At 44.9% G+C, this 26,046-nt stretch overlaps 1 protein-coding gene across 1 annotated transcript; it reads left to right on the top strand.

Moving 5' to 3' along the window:
• Positions 1 to 1,949: 1,949 nt before the first annotated feature.
• On the top strand, positions 1,950 to 17,541 carry LOC117356589 (homeobox protein prophet of Pit-1-like). The gene is made up of 3 exons (XM_033936004.1): positions 1,950 to 2,087; positions 14,233 to 14,474; positions 16,755 to 17,541. The coding sequence occupies exons 1-3, from the start codon at positions 1,997 to 1,999 to the stop codon at positions 17,148 to 17,150; spliced, it is 729 nt and encodes a 242-aa protein (XP_033791895.1). The 5' UTR covers positions 1,950 to 1,996; the 3' UTR covers positions 17,151 to 17,541.
• The last annotated feature ends 8,505 nt before the right edge of the window (positions 17,542 to 26,046 follow it).

Genomic DNA, 26,046 nt, shown 5'->3' with positions numbered 1-26,046 from the left:
AACATCTTTTAGTGTTCTAGTTTTGCAATTATTTCGTGCCGTACCAATGTTTGGCTGAGTTTTGTTATTGACGTTGCTGATATAGTTGTGCAGTGACTGTTGTTCATTGATTGTACGTTGTTTCAAGTTGACCTAAATAAAGTTTTTTAAAAATGCAACTCTGGATATAATGCACCGTTTTTCCAGGTCCCTTGTAGTCCGTTATAATGAGATTATACTGTAGTGGTTTTGAGAAGGTAAGCAGACGCGCATTCCCCCTTTTTTTCTGTTTCTTTCGTATGATTGTGTAGGTCTTTCCTATTTATAACGCAGTTCCTTTCTTTTATTACATATGTGATTTTTAACGTGAGCCAACTGAAAACTGTTGTAAGCTTCAGTGGGATATCAAATGTTAATAAACATAGGCCCTCTTTTACTAAGGTGTGTTAACCGATGAGTGTGCACTAAACGCTAACGCGTGCATATTAGTCTATGGACGTGTTAGCGCAGGGCTGCCCAAGTCCGGTCCTCGAGATCTACTGGCAGGCCAGGTTTTCAGGATATCCACAATGAATATGCATGAGAGACATTTGCCTGCATTGCCTTCTTGGTATGCAAATCTCTCTCATGCATGTTCATTGTGGATATCCTGAAAACCTGGCCTGCCAGTAGATCTCGAGGACTGGACTTGGGCAGCCCGTGTTAGTGTTTAGCACGCACTAATTAATCGGTTAGCGCACCTTAGTAAAAGAGGGGAATAATCTATGTACTTTGCATCCATTCCTTTCTGTAAAGAAGTACATTTAGGAAGTTTTTATGTTTCTACTGATGTGCTTGCTTTTGGTATTAATCCAATCTAATCTTTTGATTTTATATACCAATTCATCACAACAGGAGGGCTCGACTCGGTTAGCAAAACATGAATAAATTATACAAAAGATTAGAATATAAACCATGGACCTCTTCTATCAAACTGTGCTAGCCGTTTGTAGCGTGGTGAGCCGCGCTGAACGGCCCGCGCTGCTCCCGATGCTCACAGAGTTCCTGTGAGTGTCGGGAACAGAGGTGGGCTATTCAGCGCGGCTCTGTACGCTAAAAACTGCTAGCGTAGTTTGATAGAATTTTATCTTTTATGGTTGATTATTTGAAAAAGGAAATCATTAGTAAATTTCTGAAATAAATTTGTCTTCAACGCTTTATAAAAAGTGGGTGGATGAGAGAGAACTTTAATTATAGAAGGAAGGTCATTCCAAACTTTTACGAATAAAAAGAGGAAATGATCGACAAAAATTGGCCATAGTTTTTATTTCTTTAACAGTGGGAAAGCCAAGTTTATATTTCTGAGAGCTCCTAGAATAGAGATTTCTTGTGAATTAAATGAGACAGGAACCAAAGGAGAAAAAATACCATATAGGACTTTGAAAATTACAGTTGCACATTTAAATTGGATCCTCCAGTAAACGGGAAGCTGTAGTCTGGGTAAGTTGTAGCCTCCTCAAATTACATTTATTAAACAAGCATAAAGCAAGTTGCCAAAGTCCAACTGAGATAAAATAATAGCCTGAACCAGAGCTGCAAAATGTTGCTGAAAAAAAAGATGACTTCCTACTTCTTCCCACCCCGGAATTTTAAAAAAACCTGAATACTGCACTGGGCATTCAAAACAAGACTGTAGGACAAGACACAATGCGGTTCAGCAACCCTTTCCTCTCTGTGTCTCCATACTTCTCCACTGATCTAGTGACCAGAAGGCCTTTCCTAGGACAGCCTTGGAGCCGGGAACAGTCCTGGGCAGGTCAGATGCAGAGGCCAGGTCCCTCTCCATCATTGGCTGCAGACTGTAGCCAATCGATTCCGTTTGACGGTGAGGGGGGGGCGGAGCAGGTCCACCCCCAGCTTTGGATGATGTCATAGCATTACCAACTTAAAATTGGAGGAGGAAAAAAATGAGCCACTGCACTTCAAAGAGTTGGCAATTTAAGGAGATTAGACCCATTTTAGTCACCTTGGAAACATCATGGAAGAAGTTAGAGTGAGGACGAGAATGAAGAAGTGTGCCCAGTTTCACGAGAGTTATCCAGAAATTGCTGTGGCAACTTCAACTGCAGGTGAGCACAAATGCTGGCGATTTACAGCTTCATGTTAGACTTAATGCAATTAGTTCCTCCAGCTGAATGAATAGGATTTATAGAAATGTACTAAGTTATCGTTGTTTGTGTTGCAAATCTCATTCATTTAAATTTCACCTGACCTTTTTTTTTTTAGCACGTCTTGTGTACGCACAACGCTGCGAACAGTGACAGCATCTTATAAACGTTAAAAATAAAATAAAAATTTAAAAAAACAATGATATACAGACTTTCAAATTTTACAAGCACATAATGGGCTCCTTTTACTAAGGTGCGCTAGGGTTTTTAGCGCACCCCGCAGATTAGCACGCGGCTAGAACTAACACCAGCTCAATGCTGGCATTAGCGTCTACCACGCGCGGCACTAAAGCGCCTGCTATTCCGCGCATTAAAGCCCTAACGCAGCTTAGTAAAAGGAGCCCAAAGTGAAGCAGGGAATTATACGCCAAAGAAACACCAAAAATTAGGAAAAGGATACCCATCCTACCTCAAAGAGATTAACAAATAGTAAAAGGGTGTACAAATCGCTATAAGCCACCCAATACATAGCGGAAGATCCATTAGGAAATTCGGAGGCAGATAGAAAAGAATTTTTCAAGAATTATTGCAAAATCTAAACCTCCTCCATAAAAGTTTTGAAGGGAAACACGCTCATAAAACCCGAAGGGAGCATTCAGTATAAGACTTTAACGTTGGCGTAGCAATGTTTCCGTCGCCTAATGCCATGGTATTTGAAACAAATAATACAGGTTTATAGTCTGCCGCTCAGAAAAGAGCGTCTGTGCCTGATTTGAACGAGACATGTTATGTGGCGACATCTGCGTCTGCATTTTCTGCCGCGGGTCCATTATTGCGGAATAAGTTAACAGGGCATGACCGCTTTTGTGCCACCCTCCAACAATTTCAAAGAGCGTCGCAGACATGCTTATTTCTTTTAGCCTTTGAAGGACTTAAAAAGAAGGGGGTCCTTTTATTAAGGCGCGATAACCGATTTAGCGTGCGCTAAAGATTAGTGTGTGTTAAATACTAAGGCATCCGTTGTATTCTTCGGGCATCAAATCGGCTAGCGTGCCTTTATAAAAGGACCCCCTAAGGGATTTCTCAGTAGATTGTCATTGGTTTGTCTTTATTTCTTTTTTGTGGATTGTTTTTATTTATGAATGCTTGTAAGCCGCTTGGGGGGGGGGGGGAGGGAGTTCATCAAGGGACGCTAACCGTTGTAGTGCACGCTAACGATTAGCGCGGGCTAAATGCCAAGACACCTGCAGGAATATAGTGGGTGTCCACATTTAGCGTGCGCTAATCGTTCTCATGTGCTAACGCGATTAGTGCGCCTTGATGAATTTCCCCCCCTTAGGCCCTCTTTTACTAAGCCGCGGGAGAAGTTTCTACCGCGACCAGGGGACCTAAATGCTCTGACGCTCATAGTGATTCTACGAATGCTGGAGCAGTGTTGGAGCATATAGTAGTGCTCCAGGCTGCAGCAGAAACCTCTCCTGCCGTTTAGCAAAAAGGAGGGCTAGATTTTAGTCGGGGGGGGGGGGTAAGTTTTAAAATTAACCCCCGCTTTTACTAAGGTGCGCTAACCGATTGGCACGCGCTAAATGCTAACGCGCCCATAGACTAACATGCACGCGCTAGTGTTTAGCGCACCTAAATAAATATTGTTGGCGTTCAATGTTTAAAGAATTATTTTTTTTTGTAATTTTTTATTTTGAACAATGAACGCTTCACTGAAGCAACAAAGCACGATACGCAAGATAAAAAAAATCAACAGTCTTCTTGGTTGACTGACTTCGGCTACTAGGGAGGTATTGGGGAATGTGGTTTTTGTGAATATTTAAAGAATTTAAACTGCTAGACCAGGGGTCCCCAAAGTCCCTTCCTGAGGGCCGAATCCAGTCGGGTTTTCAGGATTTCCCCAATGAATTTGCATTGAAAGCAGTACATGCACATAGATCTCATGCATATCCATTGGGGAAATCCTGAAAACCCAACTGGATTCGGCCCTCAAGGAGGGACTTTGGGGACCCCTGTGCTAGACAATAGTGTAACCAGTGACGGGCGCCATCACCCTCAGGGACTCAATTACAAACCATGATGCTTGCATATGAGAACTCACATCTCATATACGGCAGTGATTCGAGACACCAAACAGACCACCGACTAGATCAGACATGGGCAACTCCTGTCCTCGAGGGCCGGAATCCAATCAGGTTTTCAGGATTTCCCCAATGAATATGCATTGAAAGCAGTACATGCACATAGATCTCATGCATATCCATTGGGGAAATCCTGAAAACCCAACTGGATTCGGCCCTCAAGGAGGGACTTTGGGGACCCCTGTGCTAGACAATAGTGTAACCAGTGACGGGCGCCATCACCCTCAGGGACTCAATTACAAACCATGATGCTTGCATATGAGAACTCACATCTCATATACGGCAGTGATTCGAGACACCAAACAGACCACCGACTAGATCAGACATGGGCAACTCCTGTCCTCGAGGGCCGGAATCCAATCAGGTTTTCAGGATTTCCCCAATGAATATGCATTGAAAGCAGTACATGCACATAGATCTCATGCATATCCATTGGGGAAATCCTGAAAACCCGACTGGATTCGGCCCTCAAGGAGGGACTTTGGGGACCCCTGTGCTAGACAATAGTGTAACCAGTGACGGGCGCCATCACCCTCAGGGACTCGATTACAAACCATGATGCTTGCATATGAGAACTCACATCTCATATACGGCAGTGATTCGAGACACCAAACAGACCACCGACTAGATCAGACATGGGCAACTCCTGTCCTCGAGGGCCGGAATCCAATCAGGTTTTCAGGATTTCCCCAATGAATATGCATTGAAAGCAGTGCATGCAAATAGATCTCATGCATATTCATTGGGGAAATCCTAAAATCCCTACTGGATTTTGGCCCTCGAGGTCCGGAGTTGCCCATGTCTGGACTAGATGATTTGAAAAGTGCGATGTACAACTTTATGAGGATTTCTTTATTTACCACCTTACATTCTTGTGCTTAAATATTAAGGGGTCCTTTTATGAAGCTGTGGGAAGCATCACCAAGTGCTTACCACTGTTTAAAATGGCTAACCTCGGGTCGCACTCAGACATCCTGTGGTAAGTTCCTAATCTGCCCTGCTACCTGTGCACTAAAAAATATATTTTTTATTGTTGCATAGAGGGGCTATATCTTGGAGGGGGGGGGGTGCGCAGAGTTGATTTTCCTGTACTGGTCAGTGCAGCTACATCACTGCATGCTAATGGATGACTGCACGAGGCCTTTTTCATCTACAGCAGTGGTTCCCAACCCTGTCCTGGAGGAACACCAGGCCAATTGGGTTTTCAGGCTAGCCCTAATGAATATGCATGAAGCAAATTTGCATGCCTATCACTTCCATCATATGCAAATCTCTCTCATGCATATTCATTAGGGCTAGCCTGAAAACCCGATTGGCCTGGTGTTCCTCCAGGACAGGGTTGGGAATCACTGATCTACAGAATAGGTGTCAGTAATAGCCACGCACTCAGGGCAGCATTGGTCCGTGGCCATCTTTGCAAATGAATCGTTCTACTGCTGCGGTAAAAAGTGGCCTCAGCGCATGGTAAACTAAGCCCACTTTATACCGTAGCCTAGTAAAAGAATTGTACAGTTTACCGATTTTTGTTTGTTTAAGCGTCTAGAAATTTGGCAAAGCGTTCACTGCGCACTCAGACCTGAGAGATAATCAACATAATTTGCCATAATTTTTCAGAGAAAAAAAAAAATGTGGATTTTCATGGACAAGAACGAGTATCGGTGTTGATATGGACAACACGGATGAGCAGCAAGTGAAGGGCTGTAGAGGCTGACAGCAATGTGGGACACAACACCTTTCACTGAGCGTTTCATCTGGGCACTGTCACTCAGGAAGGAGTGGCGCGGTGGTTAGAGCTACAGCCTCAGCACCCTGAGGTTGTGGGTTCAAACCCACGTTGCTCCTTGTGACCCTGGGCAAGTCACTTAATCCCCCCATCACCCCAGTTACATTAGATAGATTGTGAGCCCACCAGGACAAACAGGAAAAGGACTTGAGTACCTGAATAAATTCATGTAAACCGTTCTGAGCTCCCCTGGGAGAACAGTATAGTAAACTGAATAAATAATAGTGTGAAAAGTTTCGGCCTCTGATAACCAGAGCTGGTATTGTGATGTCATAATGCCTCATTCCACCAATGCCTAAGAGCCAACCTCATCAGTGATGTCACAGTGGCTTCACTGTCCTATTCTTGGTTCACTTCTACTACATTTTGATTTCTAGAGTGGTGCAGTGGTTAAAGCTACAGACTCAGGACTCTGGGGACCTGGGGGTATTGGTGGATACAACAATGAAGCCAGCGGCGCAATGTGCAGCGGCCTCAAAGAAAGCGAACAGAATGCTGGGCATTATCAAAAAAGGTATCACTACCAGAACGAAGGAGGTCATCCTGCCATTGTATCGAGCAATGGTGCGACCGCATCTGGAATACTGTGTCCAATACTGGTCGCCGTACCTTAGGAAAGACATGGCGATACTTGAGAGGGTCCAGAGGAGAGCAACTAGGATGATAAAGGGAATGGAGAACCTTTCATATGCCGAAAGGTTGGACAAACTGGGGCTCTTTACCCTGGAAAAGCGGAGACTGAGAGGAGACATGATACAGACATATAAAATCATGAAAGGCATAGAGAGGGTGGATAGGGACAGATTCTTCAGACTAGCGGGGACAACAAAAACAAGAGGTCACTCAGAAAAACTGAGAGGGGACAGATTCAAAACGAATGCAAGGAAGTTTTTCTTCACTCAGAGGGTGGTGGACACCTGGAACACGCTTCCAAAGGAGGTAATAGGACAGAGTACAATACTGGGTTTCAAAAAGGGACTGGATGACTTCCTGAAAGAGAAGGGGATTACAGGGTATAGATAGAAGGTTACACTACAGGACAAAAGCGAAAAGCATATGTGAGTTTTAGGGTAGGAGCACTATCAGGTCCTGGACCTGAGGGGCCGCCGCGTGAGCGGACTGCCGGGCACGATGGACCTCCGGTCTGACCCGACAGAGGCAAGTCTTATGTTCTTATGTTCTTATGAGGTTGTGGGTTCAAGCCTTGTGACCCTGAGCAAGTTACTTAATCCCCCCATTACCCCAGGCACATTAGATAGATTGTGAGCCCACCAGGACAGAGAAGGAAAATGCTTAAGTATCTGATTGTAAACCACCTAAATAACCTTGATAGGTGGTATATAAATACCTAAATAAAAAAATTACTAACAAGCGCTAAAAGGTGTGCTAAGGCCATTTTTAGCACTGATTTTTACAGTTCTGCAATAATAGCCACACGCTAATTTTCCCATTAGCTCTTGGGCGCTTACCAACACCTGTTTTGTTATTTTATGCATGTTCTTATTGATGTAAACCGTTTAGTTTTCTTAAACGGTATAAAAAAGTTGTGGGTTTTTGTTTTTTTTTTTAAATAAATAAGATCAAGATTCTATCAAAGATGCCTAAAGTTAGGCGCCTAGATCGGGCCCCTTTTTACAAAGCCGGGATAGCGATGCTGCCGCGGTAAATGCGCCAAAGCCCATTCACTTCCATTTCGCACAGCAGCATCGCTACCACAGCTTTGTAAAAGGGGTCCTTAATTTTCTTAATCGGCGCTGATAATAATAATAATGGGGGTCCTTAGATTAAGGCGCGCTAACCGATTTAGTGCGCGCTAAAGATTAGCGCGTGCTCAATGCTAAGGCACCCATAGAATATAACGGATGCCTTAGTGGTTAGCGCGCACTAAATCGGTTAGTGCGCCTTAATAAAAAGACCCCATTATTATTATGGGCTCCTTTTACGAAGGTACGCACCGGATTAGCGCGCGCTAGCCAAAAATCTGCCGCCTGCTCAAAAGGAGGCGGTAGTGGCTAGCACGCGTGGCATTTTAGCGCACGCTATTCCGCGCGTTAAGGCCCTAGCGTGCCTTCGTAAAAGGAGCCCTATGTGTCTTTCTTGCCGCCACATATACTTTTATGCCTTTATACCACGGAGGAGATTTTATGAAAAGGGTTTAACCCACAAACCAATCTGTATCAAATCACCTCCTTGAAGTCCAGGTGAAAAGCAGTAACATCTTGCCATACAGCTTATTTTAAGGATTTGGAAAAACTGGAATTGATTGAATTATACCTTTTGGTGGGAGTTTTTGTGTCACGTCTTCAAAATGGAACGTATTATGGCCATACAACAGCGACATTATAAGAAGTTTCTGGGAATTTGGGAGCCATTGACAAAATTTTGCAAAGAGTGATGGTTGTTTTTGCCCTTTGATCATGCACGTCCAGGGAGGGGGGGATGGAAAATATTTTTAATCTTTAATTTGAGTGCAGTTTTTGAATATGAAGATGGAGTGATATATATATATTTATCAAAGATTATAATTTTGATTGATTTCAAGTGATATTATAGTGTAATATGATTGTATAATATGTTCCACTTGTTTTTGGCTTCAAAATGAATAAAAATATTTAAAAAAAAAAAGAAAAACAGTAACATCTCAACAGTTACAATCCCCTACATTTGTTTCTTTTTTTTTTAAATAATTTTTATTATTTTATTAAATTACAATAGTGTAATACAGTAAATTGACAACATGAAAATATTATAAGAAAACACTATTACAAGCAGAAAGTATAGAATCATAACTATAACCGCCCCCCTTCCATCAATTATTGATATAAACAATATTAAACATCTTAATAAGAAGATTCAATATCTATGTTAATCAGTATCTATCACTACCCAACCCAGATGTGTAATGAAAACACTCTGAAGGCAATATATTATCTATTAATTTGCATTTGCAAATAATGCCAATGGATTCCCTACATTTGTTTCTAATTTATAGTAACAGCAGTATTTTTTGAATAGTACTTTTCAGTCTAGGTAACTAGCTTGCTTTTTTCCCCCTAGACATAAGTATAGTTTCATTTGCTCTTTAGACCTGTCAGAATCACTTCCACTGTTAATATTGCTCATGTAATACCTGCCATATTGTATGATAATATTCTTCAGTCTGGGCTAATGAGCATACGGTTTGCTTTATCAGGTCTTCGAAGAAAGCATGGTTTAATCTGACTCTTTAGACCTGTCAGAATCGCTTCCTGCGTTCTCCTTGTGTGGGTTTCACAGGTTTTGGTTTTCTTAGCACAAAGCCCCAGGTATTACAGTTTCATTCCAGACCTGTAGGTCATTCTCTGACTTTCCATTCACCTCTCTCCTAATCAGCCCCTCGTAAAGCCTGCAGTCCCTTCTACACAAATGACTTTACTTGCAGGGTTTTTGTTCCTGTAGTCCACATAATCTTCCACTGGTTCTGGAACATTTTTCTCACGATATTGAGCTATTAGAGGTAAAACAGATACAGATCGGGTTGCTGATTCCTAGCACGGTTGACAAATGGTTTCCTAATCCATGGATCTGGAAGGAAGAATGTCCTTTTGGGTAACCAAAACCCAGTCTTTATATATCTCAAACCTCCTGGATGAATTTTTTTTTTTTTTTGTTATTCCTGCTTTCATATATAAAGGATGTGTATGATGAATATCTGGGACCTCTAACAAAAGGGGACAGAAATAAGACTCCTCTGACTTTAATTAACTTTCTAACCGTGCCCGCGTTTGTCTGCGTTCAGGCCTCAGCTCCTGAGCTCTGTCTGCAAGTAAATCATGTCAACCTGGGCACTTTCTTTGTTTTGAACATAAGTGATGTGACGTGCAGTGGGTAAGTTTTGCCTAAACCCAAACATGCAGGGGTCCTTTTGCCAAGGCGCGCTTGCCATTTCTGGGTGCACTAAATGCTAACGCGTCCAAAGACTATAACGGATGCGTTAGCGTATAGTGCGTGCTGTTTAGCGCATGCTAAAATGGCTATCCGCCTTAGTAAAAGGACCCCAGAGTAAAGCCATTAAGGTTTGGTTTTTTTTTTACTTTTTATTTATCAAATTTTAATTTTACCAATCAAGTATCCACTTGTACAGAAAGTTGAAGAAAAGCAAACAAATAAAACACAGCCATTCAGATACATTATTATGAAGAAAAATAAGATATGTAGCTTAACTTCAGCTCAAGTCCTCAAATTAGATCCAAGATTAAATATAGCGAGCCATATTAACAAATATTAACAAACTAGTCATTAAGCCCGTTACATTAACGGGTGCTAGAATACTGTTCACCCTCTATGTTGCCCCTTCTATTCACTGCCCTCTCTTCTCTTTCCATCCAGTGTCCGCCCCCTCTCTCTCTGTCCCATATGGCCTCTCTCCATCTCCTCTTTCCTTTTCCCTTGGTCTGGCATACCTTCCTCCTTCCCTCCATGCCCTGCCATCTCTTCTTCCCTCCAAACCATTCTCTCCCCCTCTGCTCACTTTCCTCCTTCAACTACTTCATCGGGCAACAGCAGCATTCACAATTCATTGCTGTTGCTGGCTTCAGCTATTCCTCTCTGGTGGGTCCTGTGTTCATGAAAACAGGAAGTAGGCAGGACCGGCCAGAGAGGAAGGCCTGAAGCCGCAACAGCAGCGAATTGTAAACGCTGCTGCTGCCTGAAGCACCCGAGGCAGACGCTTCTCTCCCCTCCCAGGCCAACCCCCGCTGACTCTGCGACCCTCCCGGAGAGATGACTTTAATAACAAACCTTCCTCCAGCGTTGGCAGCCGCAGCACGCTAAACAGGCTGGTTCGCGGCTTTCTTCTGCCGTTGAGTCTGTCACGTCATTGATGACATCATTAGTGACGCGGCAGAGGGACTCAACTGCAGGAGAAAGTCGCGAAGCAGCCTGTTTAACGTGCTGCGGCTGCCAACGCTGGAGGGAGGTTTGTACCGGTATGTGCAGAAGCGATATGTCTCTCCCCCTCCAGTACCTGTGCAGCACTTTGCTGTGGCGCATCCTCCCATCCTGAGTCGGCCACAGCGCTCGAGTCTGTTTCTCCCGCTTTGTCTAGCCGCTGCATACGCACTCTGGCCACGGACCTACAGAACACGGATCAGGGATCACAGATCACGCAGGTCTGAGTGCGCATGCGCGGCTAGCGTTTTATTATATAGGATATTTGAATCAAATGTAAAGGAAAACAAGGTCCCTTAACTAAAAGAGGATATCGTTTAATATTCAAACTGCACTTATGTTTTCCCTCCGTCCATTCGAGCTCCTGACAGGAAAGCTGGGTGTCAGGTCAAAAGCGCACCAGGACAAAGGCGCGCGCAGACAACTGAGCGCAACGTGGAGGTGCGCACCAAAGAAAATGACTGTTTTAAAGGGCTCCGACGGGGGGTGTGAGGGGGGAACCCCCCCCCACTTTACTTTATACAGATCGCGCCGTGTTGTGGGGGCATTGTGGGGGGTTTGGGGGGTTGTAACCTCCCACATTTTACTGAAAACTTCACTTTTTCCCTAAAAAACAGGGAAACACTTAAGTTTCCAGTATAATGAGGGCGGTTACATCCCCCCAAACCCCCCACAACGCCGCCGCGATTTGTATTAAGTAAAGTGAGGGGGGCTCCCCCAACAAAACCCCCCGTCGGAGCCCCTAAAAACACTCTTTTTCTTCGGCGCACGCTTCCATCTTGCGCTCAGTTGTCGGCGCGCGCCTTTGTCTTCGGCGGTTTTGTCTATGAACCGGAAAGCTACGATATTGTATTGCACATTTACATGGATGACGAAGAAAAAAGGTCCCCCCCAAGAGATGTAGCAAAACATTTTAAATTTCTGGTCACGCTCATCTGTAGAAATAGTATGCAGTTTCGGAGTCTAATTCTAACAATGGCAGATATTCAGCTAGCAAATCTAATCTCATCAGAATTTCTGAATCGCACTTATGCAGTATCGGTTCGAGGCCCGTGCAGGGACATGGGGAAGTTACATTACATCGCAGAGGAAGCTTACATTGTTGCAAGATGCTGTCCGGAGAGTGCAGGACAGATATGCAAAGAAGGCGAGGCAGTCAAGATATGTCACCAGTTAAAACTTTATTGAAGAGCTGACCCAACATGGCCAGATGTTGGACCATGACGCCTGCATCAGGGGCCACACAGCCTTCTGCAAGAGAGTGGCAACCACAGTGTTGTGTATCTTACATGCTTTTTGAAGGCTACATGACCCCTGACGTAGGTGTCATTGCTGAGAGCCAGCCATGTTGGGTCAGCTAGCCTTAGGGTGAGACTTCTACGAACCCTGTTGATTTTGTCCTTCGGACCTTCTATGAGCTTTTTCAAATGCGCATAGTGTTTTTAGAGAATTTTTAAAGTTTGCATTCTCAACACTGGGGTGACACCTAATGGTGCATTTTCTTCAGACCTACAGGTACACCCCTGAGGCAGGCCTCCACCTGGGGGCCGAAACACAAACCGTGTTGGGTCATTGGCTGGATCCTTTCAACATAAGGACCTTACATCCATAGGACTTTTGACATATGTACTTTTATTTATGTGATTTTGTATTTGTTTTGAATTTATTAAAATATAATTTGCTCTTCCCAAGGTTAACGTGTTCTGTCCCATTCCTCACTTGTTCTCCTTCTGTTGGCGGGGGGAGGGGGGGTTGTTCCTTTTCTTTGTTCCATATTTGCCCCTAGTGGTACTACAGCAGCGTCTTGCAAACTTTTTCGAGCCGGGGCACACTAAACCTAGCATCCCCGGCTCGAAACACCCGGATTTGCGCTGGCGTCGGCGTGATGACATTACATGCAGGCGTGACGTCAGCACGCCGACGTCAGCACATGCGCAAAGGCCCTTCAATCAAGCTTTGAGCCGAGAGAAGGACCTGCGTTGGAGAGAAGGGCCTGCAGAGAGAAGAGGTGCCGGCATCGGGAGATTGCTTACAGGACGTGCCTCTCTTGGCGAGAGGCACAACCTGTAGTCATCCAGCGCTGGCGCCACTTCTCTTCCCCAGTGTACCGCGGCACACCTGAAATCTCAGGAGGCACACTGGTGTGCCACGGAACACAGTTTGCGATACACTATATTGCAGCATAATTCCCCACTTCAGGTAAAGCAGTGCTCTGCATTACCAGTCTGTCCTGTCTTTTCACGAAGAGATTCACCCAAAGTGGTTTACAATACATTGAACAAAACAAGGAAAAAAGGGAGGTCTCAACCTAAACTGCAGTAAAAAACCAACCGAGAGCAAACAAAACAAAACTGCAGATCTGTACAAGACGTAGGCAAAATTTTATTGTGACAAAATAAATATATGTAAACCCTTTTACCAATCAAATGACCCGACACGGTCCGTGTTTCGGACAAACCTTCGTCAGGGGTCCTATTAGGTGCAAATACAATATAAAATTTATTATTAAAATTTTAAAACAACAAATATATGCATAATAAAAAAATAATATAAAATAAAATAAAAATGTCATATAGTGTAAACATGATGATATTTAAACGACGCTATCCAAAATTGTAATAGATTCAACAAAAAGACAAGTGTACATGTTGAGAAAATAAAATAAAATGAAATAAAAATGGCATGCATTTTTATTTTATTTTATATTATTTTTTTATTATGCATATATTTGTTGTTTTAAAATTTTAATAATAAATTTTATATTGTATTTGCACCTATTAGGACCCCTGACGAAGGTTTGTCCGAAACACGGACCGTGTCGGGTCATTTGATTGGTAAAAGGGTTTACATATATTTATTTTGTCACAATAAAATTTTGCCTACGTCTTGTACAGATCTGCAGTTTTGTTTTGTTTGCTTACAATACATTGAACAGTGATCCGGTCCTCCTGGGTATTATCTGGCAAACTCACAGTCTAACTGTGATGCCTGGGGAGAATAGAGGGCTGGGTGGCTTTCCTGGGGCCATGGGGAGCAGGTTGAGATTCAACTCACAACCTCAGGCTGTTTTGGCCACTCCTTCCCCTTTAAAATAAATGTGTCGAGATAGATAAAAGCAGAGCATTTTTAAACTGCTTCATTAAGATTATGCCATGGTGTAAAACACCTCCCTGTACATGTGTTCCGTAACAGTGGGCCGACAAATTTTGTACCGCTGAACGATCTTTAACCCTATGCATTTCATTTTCAGAGATCGAGAGTACGTGCAGGAAGTTCCGTGAGGCACCCTGCCTAGAAAGCAACTCCTTGCTGTCGGTCAGTGGCCACGTCGCGTCCCATTACCCACTGCCAACCCGCAGGCGCCATCGAACTACTTTTTGTCAAGAGCAGCTGGAGCATTTGGAGACTGCTTTTAGCAAGAACCATTATCCAGATATCTATTGCAGAGAAGAGCTGGCCAAGATTACGAAACTCAATGAGGCCAGAATCCAGGTATCTCAATTACAGGCCAACCTCAGACGCTTCACTCTTGGAGGAGGGTGAAATTCACTCCCCTTGCGTTTCAAGCACACGTGCAAAAATAAATGCATTTCAGACTCAGCTGAAACAGAGGTTCATGACTATGAATATTGTAGAAAACACTATAGCAGGATTAGAGTATGCGTAAGTGAGCCTGTAGTAATTTTGGGATCGGCAGGCGCTTCCCACGTGCTAAAAAAAATAGGAAATATTTTTTTAGCGCTGGGATGGATCTGGAGTAGCGCCAATCACTTAGCGTGGCTCCAGTGGCATTGCAAGGGCGAGAGGTGCCCCTTCCCACCCTCTTCTCCACCACCCACCTCCACACGCTCCTTCCCCGCCTCCTTCTGCCGCTTCTCTTCTCCCGTACCTCTGTAACGTTCGTGGCGCGAGCAGCAACCCCCAAGCTGCTATCGAGCCAGCGTTGGCTCTTCCTCTGATGTCACTTCCTAGGCGTGAGTCCAGGTGATGTCAGACGAAGAGCTGACACTGGCGTGACAGCAGCTTGGGGGTTGCTGCACGCACCATGAACGTTACAGAGTTACAGGGGAAGGGAAGCAGCATGCACATGGAGCGGGGGTGGAGAGGAGGATTGGGTGCCTGCACCCTCACCAAGATAGCACTTGGTGTGGATCCCCCCACCCTAACTACGCCACTGCATGGTTACATTGGTATGCGCTGATTAGCATGTGGTTGACGCAAGAGTTCTTACCGCCTACAAAATAGGTGTTGGTAGATCTCCCATGCTAATGACTATGAGCTAATGCGCCCGAACCCTAAGCCTCGTATCCGGGAGTTTTTCTATTATAGCAGCTACCAGGGTCAGCGTTTCCTGGATGATGCTTGAGTTAAGAATTTCATCACCTGCTTTAAAGACCCCTGATGCAGGCATTGTATGCCAAATACGGTTCAAGTTGGGTCAGTAAAGACTGATACCTGTTTACTTTGGGCCTTTGGGCCTGACTCTGTAAACGGTGACTAACCGCGCCTAACTTGTAGGCGCTGGTCGGTGAGGTTATCAATCAATCAACCACTATGTGGCGCTTATAGCATCATACTTATCAGCACCAAGGCATGCTTAGGAGTCACTAAGACTCCTTGAGGTAGATGCCAGTATATTAGACCAGTGCAGCTTAGGTCACAAAGTGGAAGTAAGGAAGAAGAAGGAAATTACAGGCCTGTAAGTCTGACTTCTGTGGTAAGCAAATTAATGGAAACACTTTTAAAACAGAGAATGGTCAAGTTTCTGGAATCCTGTGGGTTATAGGACCGGAGGCAACAGGAAATTTGCTAGAAATAGGTCTTGTCAGACAAATCTGATCAATTTCTTTGACTGGATGACCAGAGAATTGGATAGAGTTTGTGTGCTAGATGTGGTGTATTTAGATTTTAGCAAAGCCTTTGACAGTGTTCCACACAGACGTCTAATAAATAAACCGAGTGCCCTGGGGATGAGTCCCAAAGGGACGGGCTGGGTCAAGAACTGGTTGAATGGAAGGTGACAGAGGGTAGTGATCAATGGAGATCACTCTGAGGAAAGGGACGTTACCAGTGGTGGGTCTCAAGGTTCTGTTCTTTTTAACATTTTTATAAACGATATTGCTGAAGGGCTGTCGGGTAAGATTTGCCTCTTTGCGGATGATACCAAAATCTGCAATAGAGTAGACACACTGGATGGTATGAATAATATGAAGAAAGACCTGGTGAAGCTTGAAGAATGGTCTGAAATTTGGCAGCTAAAATTTAATGCTAAGAAATGCAAGGTCATGCATCTGGGCTGCAAAAATATGAAGGAATGGTACAGTTTAGGGGTTGAAGAACTTATGTGCACGACAAAAGAGCTTTGCTAAAGAGGGGAGGGGGTTAAATAGTATTCTACCCTCTACGGAAGCCAATGCACTTTCTGATAATATAGAGCAGGGGTAGGGAACTCTGACCTCGAGAGCTGTATTCCAGTCGGGTTTTCAGGATTTCCCCAATGAATATGCAAGAGATCTAGTTGCACGCACTGCTTTCAATGCATATTCATTGGGGAAATCCTGAAAACCCGACTGGAATACGGCTCTCGAGGATCAGAGTGCCCTACCCCTGATATAGAGTTACATGATCAGATTTTGTCAAATTAAAGATAGTTTTAGCAAATTTCACACACTGAAGCCCCTTTGTAGAAATGCAAACAGGTGAACGTTCTCCTTTTATGCATTCACTGGTCAACGTAGTCGGCAATGTAACACAATCCTGTTTTGCATTTAGGTGTGGTTCCAAAACCGGAGAGCAAAACACCGCAAGCACGAAAGAGCGACACAGAAGCCTGCAGGGCCAGCTGTGATTTCAGCCTGCGGCGGTCTGATGCCTACAGTCTGCGCAGTCTCTCCTTCCAGTCGCCAGTATCAGTACTCGCACCCTCTGAACCCCATCCCTCGCTTCTCCTCTGTGGCAACCACCAGTTATCCCGCGCCCTCTGCTGTCGGTCAGTTCACATGCACGGGCAGCCACACACACCTCGCGACTGCTCCTCCGCCCATGCGCCAGCATGAAGAATGGTACAGCCCGCTCTGTTCCATTAACTCTGCCGGCACTACGCTGCCATCATCTATGCTGTCTCTTACACCCATATCTGCTTTAGATCCAGGAACACATTGGAACTGACATCTGTGAATGAGTGCTTTGCCTAGAACAGGAGAGCTGTGCAAAGTGCACTTCAGTTTAAAGCACTCTATCAAGGTAGATAAGTGGGTTTTATGTATAAAACAATAAATTTAGAGGGCTGCATATTTAGCACGTTAATAACATGATGAACGCGCTAAATATTTAACATGCATGAAAAATTTTGTGTTTACTTTGTCCCGTGTGATGCTTCGCTGCTTCTCTGTACTGAAAGTGGCTGTAGTGTCAGTGTGTGCAGCGCTTCAACTGGCTCTGTGTGACACAGGAACAGGAAGCTACATCAGAGCTTGATGTAACTTCCTGTTTTGGGGGGTCAAGCATAGAGAGTTGCGCGGGAACATAAATTCCACCCATCCCCACCCGTCCCCGCCAAAGTCCCACCCGTCCCTGTGAGGAATCCCCTCCGTCCCCACCCGTCCCTATAAACTACAGAAATAGTTATTTCATTTAATTATGCTACTGAATTAAAGGCTCTGGTAGAAACCCGTTTACAAAGTATGTATTCTTCCCAATTAATATTTCCAAATTAATAAAGTCTTTTTGCTTATTTGTAAATGGGTTTCTACCAGAGCCTCTACCAGAGGCAGACTGATATATGATAATATTCTTCATTCAAATCAACCGTAGTAGTGCCTGGGTTTTCATTATACATTTTTATCAACACAACTAATATACTACTTTATCCTAAAGCAAAAAAAAAAAAAAAAAAAAAGAATTTTTTTTCCTACCTTTGTTGCCTGGTTTCTGCTTTCCTCATGTTCTCATTCAATTCCTTCCATCCCACAGTCTCTCTTCGCTCTGCATCATCCATTTGCTCTGTTACTGTGCCTCCCTTTCTCCCCCCTTCCAAATTGGTCTGGCACCCATCTTCTTCCCTCCGCTCCATCCCATAGTCTGGCATCTCTGTCTTCTTCCCTGCCAGCGTCCTCTCCCCACTCTCTCTTCCCCATTTCCTTTCAGCATCCTTTCCCCCCCATCTTCCCCCATGTCCTGTCAAATTCCTTCTCCCCCCTCTGTCTTCCCCATGTGCTTTCAGTGTCCTTCTCTCCCCTCTGTCTTCCCCATGTCCTTTCAGCGTCCTTCTCCCCCCCGTCTTCCCCATGTCCTTTCAGCGTCCTTCTCCACCCTTTTGTCTTCCCCATGTGCTTTCAGCGTCCTTCCCCACCCCTTTGTCTTCCCCATGTCCTTTCAGCGTCCTTCTCCCCCCCATCTTCCCCATGTCCTTTCAGCGTTCTTCTCCACCCCTTTGTCTTCCCCAGTGCTTTCAGCGTCCTTCTCCTCCCTCAGTTTAACCTTAAGCGCCTTTTCCTCTCCACTCCACCTTTCCTCCATTTCTCCCTCCCTGCCCCTTACCTTTGTGGCGCTTACCCGCTCGACTGACAACAGAACAGGCCTGGTCCAACAAACCTCCCTGCCCTGTAGCCGCGAATCTAAATTACCTTCTTACCGCAGCTAGAGTATTGAAGCTGCTGTAAGAAAGTAATTTAAATTTGCGGCTACAGGGCAGGGAGGTTTGACGGACGGGCCTGTTGTCGGTCGGTCAGGGAACCTGGCTGGCTATGCTGCACCTGGGGCGGACCGCCCCCCGCCTTGTACCACTGCCTTTTCCCTGCCTGCCCTGCCGCAGAACACAGCCGACCAGAAGTCTTCACGATGTCAGCGCTGACGTCGGAGGGAGGGAGGGCTTTGCTTAAGCCCTCCCTCCGACGTCAGCACTGACATCAGGAAGACTTCCGTTCGGCTGTGTGCGGCAGGGCAGGTAGGGAGACGAGCCTCGCGGCTGAATACATCCAGCCCCGCAGGAACCCCGCGACCCTCGGAGGCGTCCCTACAGGATCCCCGCGACCCTAGGGGGCATCCCCACGGGATACCCATGATCCTAGGGGATGTCCCCACGGGATCCTCGTGACCCGAAGGGGGAAACCGTGGGATCCCCGCAGGTCCCGCGGGATTCCCGTCGTCCCCGTTCCCGTGCAGCTCTCTAGTCAGGCAGAGCCTGCAATGGCACTCATACGTTGATGCCAACGCTGCAGCCATTTTTTGAGTTTGAGAAGCAACGGGGTCCTGTGTCTGAAAATTAAGTAAGTGGCTGCAACTTTCCAGTTTGTCCAAAATCCCTTTCTGTTTTCTGCCACACAAAAATTACTCCATGACTATATTTATCTTTTGGTCGCTGCTCTAGCATTTATCTCTTTTCAGTTTACTTTTTTATTGTGGCTGCTGACATTTCTGTGCCTGCTTTTCCATGCCTCCTAGGCATAGGGTTACCAGGCATCCGGATCTCCCGGACATGTCCTCCTTTTGAGGACATGTCCGGAGGTCCGGACGGCTTTTCAAAACCCAGCACTTTGTCCGGGTTTTGAGAAGAAATTGCGTCGGGAGGGGGGCATCTGCGCATGGACGGATGCCTTCCTGCCTGACAAACAGGCAGCAGAGCTGAGGGCAGGGATGGGGCATAATGGGATGGGGATGGGTGAAACTGGGTGGGCCTGGGAGTCCGGTTTTAAATTCTGGTAACCCTAACCAGGCATGCAACGTAGCCTGAACAATTGATTATGCATACAATCCAAAACATGTAATCAACGGTATTTCTGGCTTCTCCCCTCCCCCCCCCCATAACATGCAGAAATGCAGCCTGTTGCACTAGAGTTACAAGGTTGCCATGTAATCATGACTTGTGCCATGATTAGGGCTGCCAGACATCTGGGAAAACCTAGACATGTCCTCTTTTTAGAGGACATGTAAATGCAGCAGCTTGTCTGGGTTTTGGAAAGCCCCCAAGCTCTGGCCGTGTCTGGAGGGCATTCGACAAGCATGCGCGGATGAAGTCACACACATCCGCCCACGCTGGAGGCCCTCCAGATGCAGCCTAGAGGTCAGCAAAAAAGAGACGAGGCTTTATGGGGGAGGGTCTGGAGGTGGAAATGGGCGGGGTTTTGCATTCGGATTTTCCTGCCCTTAAATATGGTAAATCTAGCCATGATGCAAATGAAGTGAAGTCCTATCAGTTATTAGGCAGCATTTGGACCTGACATGCAGCTATTTCTAGAGAGCAAGTCTGTTTACTCCTGGCTGAATTATGCGCAATTGCGCAGCGCAGAATTCGTACAGAATTTCCCATCTGTGCAGAATTCTGCACATGCTATGCAAACCTTCTGTTGTGCCCCTGTCTCTGTTCCCTCCTTTTCCCCCACCTGCGTCTGAAACCAACCCCTCCCCCATGAGATCAGACATACTTGTGGGCCTCCGAAAGAAGCAGCAGCTGGCTGCTTGTGGCTGGCCCCACCAGGGTCTTCCCTCTGCTGCATCACTTTCTGCAGATAGATGATACAGCACAGGGAAGGCACTGATGGGGCAGGCTGCAACAACCTGTTCACAGCACTGTCTCTGCCGGCCAGCTGCCGCTCCTGCTGCTGTTCTGCGAGGCCTGCAGGTATATTTAATCTCACAGGAGTATGGGGTTTGATCAGCCAGAGGGAGGCCAGATCTATGCAGGGGAAGGGCAGAGGATGGGGCATGGATGCTAGACACAATGGAGGGGGGATAAGGAGGGAACCTGGATGTTAGGCCCATGATGGAGGGAGAAGAGGAGACATGGATGCTGGACTGCAAATAAGGAGGGGGATGGGGGAAATGGATCCTGGACTGCATGGGGGGGAGAGAGAAAGGAATGTGGATCCTGCACTGCAAATAAGGGGGGGGGGGGATAGAGGAGAAGACTGCAAGCGAGGGGAGAGGAGAGGACATGGATGCTAGACCCGTAAGTAGAGAGGAAAGGGGTGAGAAGGAAACCCGGACAAGAAAGGAGGGTGAGACGCTTGAGCGTATAGAGAGGGAGAGGCAGATGCCAGACCATGGGGAGTAAGGAAGGAATTCCGGGTGAAAGCAAGAGAGGTGGTGGGTGGGGTGAGAGGACATGGATGCTGGATCTGCAAGTGAGGGGGCGGGGGGGGGTGGGGGGTGGAGGATGGTTAGAGAGAGGAAGAGAGAATGTTCTCTTGCACCAGACAATGTTAATATTTATCAGATTAGTTTCTTTATGCAATTGACTATGACAATTTTGACATAGAGGTACTTGTTTTGAATGTCTGAGACATCGTTCTGCACCAATACGTACCACGTCAGAAATAATATTCAGTCATAAACTGGTACAGTTAACTTTTAATATTGTTAATGTTTGAAATGACAAATAAACAAGTGGTTTATGCTTGATTTCAGGATTTATTTGTGTTTGTTGTATTTTCCTTTAAAATATGTTGTATACTTATTGTGCTGAATCCCAATATAAACAACTGGGTATGTTTCAAAAAGAATGTTCCTAAAGGGCCATTAACGATGAAATAACATATAGAGGAACAAAGCCTACTTCAAACGTCTTTTATCATACAGTGGTGCTCAGATTCCAAGATGGAAGGTTAAAGAACTCAGAAAGGGCAACAGCCCTAAAGAGTCTTAAATGGTATCGATCATTGCACCGGGTTGTAAAAGATGTTATGAAGTACTAATAGGTGGTTTATAAACTTCATAAATCCAAAGATTGCAAAAGGTTTATAGTCCAATTTTTAAGCAATTTTATATGGTTAAAGCTTCAATGAAGTAAATAACTTAGCTGAGATATAGAGAGTGCATAGGTGTAACTGGGTCCTGACGCGTTTCGCCGTTATGGCTTCTTCAGAGAACCCACTCGCAATCAAAATATTCACTGCTTGTTGTGTTTGTTTTCGGTATAAGTCCTGCAACATCAAAGAACAAAGTGCATGGAAATGTTAAGATTCAAAATGGATATTGTTAACTAAACCAAAAACTCTACCAGACTCTCGACGCTGTCGGCGGGACACCTACTGTTGATTCTGTAATCTTTCAGTTTCCTGTGACGTAAGCGCTCAGCTGAGCACCCGGCATTTATACACTGAAGAAGATGTCAGTCATCTAGTGGAGGAACGCCCACCATTCTACTTCTTTATTCAGGCCAGAGGGAGTAACCGTCCTCCAGTGATAGATCCAGCTTTGTTCACGCTTCCATAGCCATGCCTGGGTATTGCCTCCTCTACTGCCATGAGCCACCTCTAATACCGTGAATTGTAAATCTTGAAGCTGGTGCGACATAGCCTGCCAGTGTAACACTAAAGGGGCATTGATATCGCCCCTTCTGATTTTACTGAGATGTTCTATGATTCGTGTTTTAATACTTCTGGTAGTATGTCCGATATATAACAGATTGCATGGGCTCATGGCAGTAGAGGAGGCAATACCCAGGCATGGCTATGGAAGCGTGAACAAAGCTGGATCTATCACTGGAGGACGGTTACTCCCTCTGGCCTGAATAAAGAAGTAGAATGGTGGGCGTTCCTCCACTAGATGACTGACATCTTCTTCAGTGTATAAATGCCGGGTGCTCAGCTGAGCGCTTACGTCACAGGAAACTGAAAGATTACAGAATCAACAGTAGGTGTCCCGCCGACAGCGTCGAGAGTCTGGTAGAGTTTTTGGTTTAGTTAACAATATCCATTTTGAATCTTAACATTTCCATGCACTTTGTTCTTTGATGTTGCAGGACTTATACCGAAAACAAACACAACAAGCAGTGAATATTTTGATTGCGAGTGGGTTCTCTGAAGAAGCCATAACGGCGAAACGCGTCAGGACCCAGTTACACCTATGCACTCTCTATATCTCAGCTAAGTTATTTACTTCATTGAAGCTTTAACCATATAAAATTGCTTAAAAATTGGACTATAAACCTTTTGCAATCTTTGGATTTATGAAGTTTATAAACCACCTATTAGTACTTCATAACATCTTTTACAACCCGGTGCAATGATCGATACCATTTAAGACTCTTTAGGGCTGTTGCCCTTTCTGAGTTCTTTAACCTTCCATCTTGGAATCTGAGCACCACTGTATGATAAAAGACGTTTGAAGTAGGCTTTGTTCCTCTATATGTTATTTCATCGTATACTTATTGTGATCAATCGCGATTAATCGCTACTGCACAATGCAATTGTGAGAGAGAGGGAGGTCAGCTAGCTCCAGATTTTTAAGACAGATTGATCTACTTCTGATTTTACTTTCCTGCCTACATAACCTTGAAGTTCTGATCTCTCCAGTGGCTTAGCGGGGAAGGTTGGCACCTGGGACCGTGGCGTCCGGTATTGCTGCACCATGTGCCCTCCCATTTGAGTGCCCCTCCCCACTTTTTCCCGCCGCTTGAGCGCCCCCACTCCTCGCATCCCTCTTGACATGTTCACCGGCGTGAGTGGCATCTTCCACCTGCTGCTTGTGCCATCCTCGGCTCCCTTCTGATGTCGTGTCCTGGTCCCATGACCAGGAAGTGATGTCAGAAGGTAACCTTTACACGAAAATTTTTTTCCTGTTGATGATGTAAGGGTGGGTGAGTGTGTCTTTGGGTGTTGTTCCTGGGTGGGTAGTTGTTTTGAGATCTCTTCCAGTGGTTTGTCAGCATCTCCTTCTGGTCCAAGGAAGGAAACTTTATTAACCTTAGCACTGACCTACAGAATATGTTTGTAACAGCGCTGCTTGTGTGGCATTAGTCTATGTAATGATCGAAAGAAAAAACCAGACCTTTGCACATTTTTGCACTATATGGTGGGTGTATGAGGAGATTCACATTTCCTGCACAGCTAAGTCCGTGTGAAGTTACCTTGTGCTGTATTTGACATCTAGCAAAGTCTCTGTTTGGAAGGAAAGATCTCAGCTTAAAAATGAAGTGGCCAGAAGTTATGGTAAAAGCAGATAGCGTAGCTGGTTTTAAGAAAGGTTTGGACAAATTCCTGGAGGAAAAGTCCATAGTCTGTTATTAAGACATGGGGGAAACATCTGCTTGCCCTGGATCAGTAGCATGGAATGTTGCTACTCTTTGGGTTTTGACCAGGTATTAGTGTCCTGGATTGGCTACCATGAGAATGGGCTACTGGGCATGATGGACCATTGGTGTGACCCAGTTAGGCTATTCTTATGTTATGTTCTCATCTGTAGGGGCCTTTGTTTTCACTTCTTATTTTAATGTATTTTTTTCTGAGAACTTATCAGTGTTTTTTATAATGGGAACAAAAATGGAAGAGAATTAATGTGTGTGGAATGGGGGGGGGGGGGTAACTAATTTCTTCAGCTAAATAATTCAATCCACCTCAACCAGACATAGGAGAACTCACGCACCATTCACACACCCTCCAACTAAAAACGTCAAAAGAAAAAAACAGTTCGACAACCTCCTAGCCATTCGAGCTGCAACATTCGACCCCCAACTCTACAACCTATTGACCTCTACCACAAACTACAAAACCTTCAAAAAAGAAATAAAAACCTTTCGATTCAAAAAACACATAAAACCGAACTAACACAATCAGAACTGTCGCAAGCATCACCTGCAACTACTCCATATGTACTTCTGACGTCATGACAATTCAGACATAATTTATGTTATGTTTGGATTAATGGTTACATATATGAGGTTCAATAAAAGAAAATTTTCACTGCCTGTTTCTATTATGACCATTTATTCAGTTTCATGGTTATTACAAAAAATATTTTTTTACATGGGAGGGGTGTCAAAAAATTATGGGCCCCAGGTGCCACATACCCTAGGTACGGCACTGAATGTTGGACATAGTGGTGAAGGAAATGGAGGGAGAGATTTGGCATGGTGCTGGAGAGGGGTGATAGAAGGAGAAATGTTGGGCATGGAACTGGTGTGCAGGGGCGAAAGATGAGAAAGGGATAAATGCTGGACCATGGTAGGAGGAACCAATGGACAACAGAATTTACAGAAGATGGGAAAGCGGAAAAAAGAAACTGGGACCAACTTTATGGAAAAATAAGTCTCCAGACAACAAAGGTAAAAAACGGAATTTATTGACTAAAATATGTTAACTTTGGGGAATGTATATAGCAGATGTCTTTGTATTGTGTTCAAAAGAAATGGAAATTAATTTCTGGTTTTATTTCTACAGTGTTGAAGTACTTGCTGACCCTTGCTGTAACTGGTGGGGATCCCCAAGCACCGCCAGCAGAGGACCTCCTCTAGAGACGGTCAGAACTCCCCTCCACCAAGTACAGCAGTCGCTGGCAACATCCATGAGCCACTGAGGTGCCAGCATCTGTGACTCAGGGACGCTACTGCTGCCTGCCAAGCTTGGCAAAAGGGACCCCCGGCCAACTGCAAAGGAAGTCCTCAGCTGCCAGCTTGGGGGTTCTCATCAGCTGAGTATTTATATTTTATATTTACATTAGAGGCTCTGGTAGAAACCCATTTACAAAGTATGTATTCTTCCCAATTAATATTTCCAAATTAATAAAGTGTCTTTGCTTATTTGTAAATGGGTCTCTACCAGAGCCTTTAATTCAGTAGCATAATTAAATGAAATAACTATTTCTGAAGTTTATAGGGATGGGCGGGGATGAAGTGGATTCCTCACGGGGATGGGTGGGGGTGGAGGGATTCCTCGTGGGGACAGGTAGGATTTCTGTCCCTGCACAACTCTCTAGTACAGACCCCTGTGGCACTCCACTGTTTACTGTCCTCCATTGAGAAAAATGACCATTTAACCCTACCCTGTTTTCTATCCAATAACCAGTTCCAAATCCACAACTTAACTTCATCACCAATCCCATGACTCTTTAATTTTCTCAGGAGCCTCTTGTGAGGAACTTTATCAAAAGCTTTCTGAAAATCAACCAGCTCACCTTTATCCACATGTTTATTCACACCTTCAAAGAAGTCAAGCATATTTGTGAGGCAAGATCTCCCTCAGCTGAACCCACGCTGACTCCGTCTCATTAAATTATGTTTGTCTAGGTGTTCCACAATTTTATTTTTTATAATCGTTTCTACCATTTTGCCTGGCACCAAAGTGAGGCT

This window comes from Geotrypetes seraphini, chromosome 3 (assembly GCF_902459505.1).
Source record: "Geotrypetes seraphini chromosome 3, aGeoSer1.1, whole genome shotgun sequence".
Taxonomy (NCBI): domain Eukaryota; kingdom Metazoa; phylum Chordata; class Amphibia; order Gymnophiona; family Dermophiidae; genus Geotrypetes; species Geotrypetes seraphini.
The sequence above is the reverse complement of the archived record's forward strand: the minus strand, read 5'-3'. Positions and strand labels throughout refer to the sequence as shown.